This window comes from Dichomitus squalens, assembly GCF_000275845.1.
Source record: "Dichomitus squalens LYAD-421 SS1 unplaced genomic scaffold DICSQscaffold_13, whole genome shotgun sequence".
Classification (NCBI taxonomy): domain Eukaryota; kingdom Fungi; phylum Basidiomycota; class Agaricomycetes; order Polyporales; family Polyporaceae; genus Dichomitus; species Dichomitus squalens.
In genome coordinates, this window is record NW_006766895.1 from 296,901 (window position 1) to 303,845 (window position 6,945).

Genomic DNA, 6,945 nt, shown 5'->3' on the forward strand with positions numbered 1-6,945 from the left:
TGCCGGACTACTCAACGCTGCCGACGCTCGTATGGACACCGGAGCGGCTCCCTCGCACTCCCAGTCCGACCGCCGGGTCACTGCGACGCCCTTACACGCCCACAGACCCCACCCCTGGGGAAACCCGGGCGACGAAAGACGCGTGCGGCATCCGGTGACCCAATGCTGCTCGGGGGTGGAGTGGCCCTTCATACAAGGAGCATGCCGCGCTCTCCCGAGCAGAACGGTCCGTTCGTCATACGCGGATAGAGCTCCCCGGCCATCATTTGCCAGCCCCAGCGCGTCCGCTGTCCGGACGCCCTTCACTCTGGAGGCCGATTCGTCATAGGCAATTAGAGCTCCTCAGCCTTCATGCACATGCACATGCACATGCACATGCACATGCACATGCACATGCGTTGGTAACAGCACGTCCGCTCTCCGGATTTCGCCCGTCGCCGCGGGAGTCGATCCGGTTGCTCATGCGCATGGGAGACGTCAAGTAGCCGTACGCATACTGGGACGCCGCAGTGCGCCTTCGCCGCGGTCCGGAAAGCGGCCCCTTGGGACGAGCGCATGGCTCTACTTAGTGGAAGCGCATCTCGCCTCGTCTCCTCGTATGTCCGATACGCTCAATGAGGCGTGCCGCGCTCATCTGCGCGCGGAGAGCCGGTGGAGGCGGGGACCCCGAAGCGCAGCGTTCGGAGTTCTCGAAGAGAAGCCGGCCGCATGGGAGCGTCCCCTGTAAGTATACGCTTGAGAGAGCCAGAGAGCGTGGAGAGAGAGAGATTGAGTGCGACGCGCGGGATCTGTCATATCGTCAACTGACAGCAGCCGGTGCATATAGACGATATCCAGCTCGGCGGAGAGAACGATGAGGCGAGACGCGTAAGAGCCCTGGTCTAGGTTTAATTATGCTAAGTCTCAGGCATCGCACCCGTCTTTTTCCCGTCGGCAGGGACTGCAACGGAACTGCCAGATGTCCAGCGCGCTGACATTCCTTTACCAAGTTCAGTGGGATCTACGTCATCCGACTGTCCGACCCCAGTGTCCTAGGCACAATAGTCATACTGATGAGGAGCCCTACGCTGGGAACGGTGTCTTCCGACTACCATAATCGTGCCCCATTCCGTCCATCCGCCGATGGGGGAGGGTGAAGGTTAGCTTCTTCTGCTAGTGAGAGGCTATAGTGATCTTGGTTGTACCAAACGGGGCCAAAGGTATCAGTGAAGGCCTGACGCTTCCGTGGTTGCGTAATCCAACAACACAACTGTTCTGCGTAGAGTGAGCGCGTGAAGTGTATTGAGCTTGAGCACAACGAGACCTTGAGACCCACAAATTACTCTTCTATCCATACGCATACGAAATGCATGCTATTTCGGATTGATAGCAGGGGCGTAGGAGGCAGGCTTGCCAGCACGGCGAGGTTCTACTGAAACGGGGGCTAGGCGATATGGCGGTGCAACGGACGGACACGTAGGAAAGGCTCAAACAAGTACAAACTTGGCCCGCTGTAAGCGCCCATCAATATCAGTATGGTGACCGTCAACTTATAACGTAATCTCAGTCCACATATTTCCATGATGAAAGATATAGGCCTTCCATAGCTATATACTGTATTAACAGTCGGAGGACAACGCGACAATTGTCAGCTGGTGCCGTTGTCTTTGCCACACTAGCGCCCAGACGGAGATGCAGTGCGGCAGAATCCGAGTCCGCCGCTCCGTGACTTTCTCTGACTCGCTGCGTATCGCCGCCATCGAGGCTAGGGCACGGCTACAGCAACTCCCAATGCTGTTTTATGCCATGTACAGAACCTACTCATAGTGGGACTATTCTTGCATTGAATCTTCAGTGGAAGTACTTCACCACTCGAGTCGCGCATGGTTCAACACGGCGACATTCTCTGCCATAGTATGACAACTCCGTTGACCACAGATTTGGTAGACTGATGATGGTTCGCACCGTGAACGCAGCGTCTATGGGGCTCTTACGACGATAGAATTCGGGCGGATGAGGATGAGACGCGTGACATAAGTTGATGAGCGAGAAGATTGGTGGTACAGGGGGTTTTCACGGGATAACTATGCGCTCTCTTTCCGCTCGCAGATTGATGGCTACCCCGAGATTTCCGGACTTGCGGCGGCGAAGACTATCCTGGTCCACATCATCGCTCGCGCCGCGCGCGCAAGACAGGGAGTGCTACCGATCCGGCGAGCTCCAGGGTAGACGTTTCGGTGCTCAAAGCGACCCTTCCATCCGTTGTGCGGATCAGCACGAACAATTTGAGTGCACGTCAGCTAAGCACCTTCCACAGGGATCTGCGCATGGCTCATATTCTTCTCTCCTTGCACATCATCCGGCCTTCCTCTATACAAAAATCTCGACTATACTACTAGGCGGGCCTCTGTTTCAGAGGTAAAGCACAGAAGACTCCCAACTGTACGATTAGGCGTTGACTTGGTTCGATAGAAGTCTCTAGTACCATAGGGATCTACGTAGATGCAGTGTCACCTAAGCGTTCGCAGTCGAAAATCCCGTATCAAATGTCCAGATGTCGAAGATGATGAGACCAGAAGGCTGACTTGGTCGAGGGAAGAAGTAGCCGGTAGGAGGTGAGCTGCTTCACGTTAGGATGGGATGCCTCGTTGACCAATGGATTGACACCTGGGATCTGACGCCAATTGAGACACTCTAGTCCCGTCCCGTGTGCATTTGCGGTACAACGTGCACTTCTTCGAGTGAAGGAAGGTCCGTGCTGAGGAGAGCCATAATAGAGTCGATGTGGTTGACGGAGAATGTTGGAATGGTGACGATAGAGCGGATACGAGAGGTATGTAACATGACGATAGGCAGAGCCGAACCACATGCGGTCCTGAACACGAGATCCACAAGGGAATCCCCACTACGGGAGAGACGTTGTTGGAGTGCGTGTACGTTTTTGGTGGACAGGGATGCGAGACCATAGGGCTGGGTCGCAAGGATGGCGCCGTGAAAGCGACGGCAGACTAGCATAAGTGATATCCAGTTAGGCACAGGACGATCATATTCTTCTATAACGTCGTCAAAAATGTCTTGTCCGGGTGGTTCCGATTCTGACTCTTGGATAGGAGGAAGATGGCAATGAGGAGCTCGACAGGGAGACCTTCCATCTGAATGCCTGTGAATCCGGCACGACTACCTGCTAATCCCGTAACTTCTGAGACTGCGAGTGTGGCTAGTCGGATCGGTTCCTGCTCCAGAGGCACATTGAGAACAAGCTCATACCAATAATTGAAGTGCGCAGAGAGCAAGGCACGTACAAAGATGATGTTGGAATAGTACTGGTGTTCCTCGTCGGATCCTCGATGAGTGTTGGTCTCAGGAGAACTCGAAGTGCGAGCCCCCCTACCCTCGGGACAGGCGCCCACATATTCCCACAGTCGGGCCTCCCTTCGCCGTGATGGTCAGATTTTATTCAGCTTGACCTCATCTTATGCGATCCTCCAGTATCTCTCACACCGCATTCACTCGGAGTTGCGAGTCGCCTAGTGTTCTTACTAGTGACAACCCGCGGGCCAAGGTAAAATACAAGAACACATGCCCAGTTATAGCTCTCACTTTACGTAGTCGTAGTTGAGGCTTGAGAGTATTGGTGGGCTTTGCGCGCTTCATAGGTGCGCATGTTCTCATACACTCTATCGACGAGGTCCCCGAGACTGATGATCCCTACGTCGACGCGCTAGACCCTCGAGTTGACCCGCCTTGGACCGCGAAGCCCACGCGAATGTCACACTTTTGCTTATCTCTGACGATTAACGTGGTGCTCGGAGAAGGCCCTGGACGCACGCGTCCCCATCAGCTGACCTGCCTTCAGCGTTGCCATCCCTGCGAAGCTACGGTGACCTACATCAGGCGATCTCCTGTCTGGATATCGGCCGGGACTCGAGGGATACCAAAGGTAGGTAATCTCGTCTTTGTATCCGTACATCGGAAGGAAGCCCCCGGATGGGAGTCGATCTCCACTGTTCATAAGAGGAAGCATCTCGTGAGGTCTCTACGTGAGGATTGTCTCTACTGTCACTTATGTTGATTCACACCTCCGCATCAAGCAGCATACATTCTGTCTTGGGGGCGTCCGTGTCAGTGTCTCTACTCTCGTAGCGGTGAACGATACCAGATCCCCACCTCAAAGCAACACCAACTTGCGCATCGTCAACTCCCACACGAGTCAGATGTTCGCGCTGCAGCCTTCCGATGTACGTTGCTTCAGTTAAAAGGTCCGACGTGCCAATTACTGGCGTCGAAGCATAGGTGCGAGAACCCACCTCGATATCCACGCCGAATCGCCGCCGTGGACATTTGTACACGACCACGTTTGCTCCCGCCTTCTTCTCATACCGCTCACATGCACCCGCAGAAATAAAGCCTCGCCAGAGCTCCTCGTGCGACGCGCCGTTCATCCCAGAAGCTATGCATAATGGCCGCCAAGCGGAGAATACGTACAAGAGCGTGAGGCGAGATCTACTCGGGGCTCTTCTCTTGTGCTCTATCTCACAGAAGCGAATGCAGAAGAGCGCTCTTCCGCTTCGGGGCTGGACCGCAATTAAACCTTGCGCTTATACCTCGGGTACGGTGGACCCGCTGCCGGCAGCCTCTCTCACCGCTCACGTTCTCCCCCCCTACGCGGATTGTCAGCTGGTGAGCAAGACCCTGCGCGATGCAATATCGGATAGGTCTCCCTACGTTACTGACCGTTCTATGCGCGCAGGAGCATCGGTGTCATTCTATGACGCGCCTAGCATCGTGGGTCATCATACTACGACATTGCACACCCATGCCTTCTCAGAACTGAGCTCTGCCCCTCCACGGTGTTTCAGGAGGGAGCTTCCAGCTGCGCATTGCGTCCGAGCCCTGTCGTCACCCACATCCAGGAGCCCGATCCCCATTCCTGCGCCCAGGGCAGCACCGGCTCCCGTGTGCCCGCGCGCGCCCGCTCCCAGGCCAAACCACGGCTCTCAAACAACCAGCGGGCGCCGATCCCGCTGAGCGCAACAGGGCCCGACGTCCGCTGCGTTCGGAGACGCGCTTCTCGCACACGCTCGCCCGCGCGCGTCACACTGTATCCGTGTGCCCCGCTCTCAAGAACACGTCCGACGGCGCCACGCTGTCCGACAAGGTCGCCGCTGTCGAACGGCCACGCGACCGCGCGCGGCACGCACGCCCGACAAAGCACGTCCTTGTCCATAACCGGGCGCAACGCTATCAGGCCCGAAGGCACCGCCCGCCGGCATAGCTCTAGTCGAGAGTCTGAGCCAAAGCGTAAGGCTGTCTGACAGACGGGGGCCAGGGAACCGCGATCAGGCACACGATCGTACGTGCTTCTCGTGCTTGCTCTGCGTTTTCGCCCGTCGCGGAGTGCGCGGATTCTCGGGCCTTGGAGAACGCAAAGTATGTACAGATTTTTTTATGACGCGAACCGGATCTAGCGGTCATGGGTTCGCGATGTTCGCGGTCGGGGCCACGACAACAGCCACCGCGCGGTACGTACACGAGGACAAGTACTGGATACAAGAATAAGTAAGCCACTGCCCACACACATCAGCACGTCCTAATCTTCAATGCAAATGCACGAAGTGCGGCGGACGGCCCCTCTCGCTGTAGCAAATTGTGGCAAAATATAGATACAGGTACGCCAAGATAACTCAATATGAACCGGGAGCCGGGTATCCGATGCGATGCATGATGTATGTGCGGACGTCGACGAGCGAATATGCTCGTGCTGCTGCGGATGTGCGGATGTGCGAATGAATCCGAACTCGAAACTCGCCGAACCGCGTGCGTGCGATGCTGAATCTAGGTCCAACGTTTCTCTATGGTCCCGCGCCCCCCTCCTCCTCCTCCTCCTCCTTCTCCTCCTCGTTCCTTTTTCGTGCAGCCCCGCGCTCCGAGTGTCAGTACACCCCCGGCACCAGCCGCCACCGGACGCGCGCCGCCCACTCCTCCCACCGCGCCCCGAACACGCGGTGCAGCTCCCTGTCCTCCGTCACGACCCGCCTGTTCGTGCTCTTGAGCGCGTACGCGACCTTGGCCACCCAGAAGCTCACGAACGCCCACGCCAGCACAGCCGTCCGCGCCACCCTCGCCTCATCAGCCCGCTGCGCCAAGCCGAAGCCCACGTCGTCCGCGTCCACCACACCGCGCCAAACCGCGCGCCCCGCCCACCCCGCGAGCGCACACGCGCCCGGGCGCAGCCACGCCTCCGCGAGCCACGCCCCGGGGGCGAGCAGAACCGCGCTCGCGCCGAGGAGCAGCGCGTACACGCCCGTGTAGCTCGGGTGGCGCACGTGCGCGTACGGGCCGGCGGTGACGAGCGTGTGGGTGGGGGAGATGGTGAGCTCGAAGGTGAAGAGCGCGCCGAGCGCGCGGAAGCACGCGAGGCGGAGTTGCGCGCCGCCGAGCGCGAGGGCGGTGCCGAGCAGGAGGAGCGGCGAGGGATAGGTGAGGGACGCATATGGGAATGGGGGCGGGGGCGATGGTGGTGATGTTGATGGAGGCGATAGGGAGAACGCGGAGCGGTCGGACGCGTATGGCGGGGGGAGGGCGGGGAGAAGGGCGGACGCGAGCGGGCGCGTGAGGGGCGAGGGGAACGCGAGGTGGAGGGTGACGAGCGCGTCGCAGAGCACGAACGCCCATGTCATCATCTTCGCGATGCACGAAACAAGTCAAGTCAAAAGGGGGCAAACGAGTCAGCACTTTCCCTTCGGCCGAACGTGCGCGTCACTGCCAAAGAAACAAAACAGACAAACAGGACACGGGGAGCGCACTTGCAAACCAACGTCCGGGACGACCGCAGCCGGGGGCTGCGGTGGCCATGGGTTCGCGCTTCTTGCTGAACGTGCAATGCCGACACGAGGGCCGCGAGCCGCGAGCCGCGCAGATACGGCGAGCGCCAAACGGGAATAATAATAGAGAAGCACACTCGAC

The 6,945-nt window shown here is 58.2% G+C and overlaps 1 protein-coding gene across 1 annotated transcript; it reads right to left on the reverse strand.

Annotated features, from left to right (window-relative positions):
* Positions 1-5,912: 5,912 nt before the first annotated feature.
* On the reverse strand, positions 5,913-6,437 carry DICSQDRAFT_19069 (uncharacterized protein; the record flags this gene model as incomplete). Its single annotated transcript, XM_007365590.2, has 2 exons — positions 5,913-6,099; positions 6,199-6,437. Coding segments are annotated over 2 exons (426 nt in total), but the record flags the coding sequence as incomplete, so codon positions are not given.
* Positions 6,438-6,945: the final 508 nt, after the last annotated feature.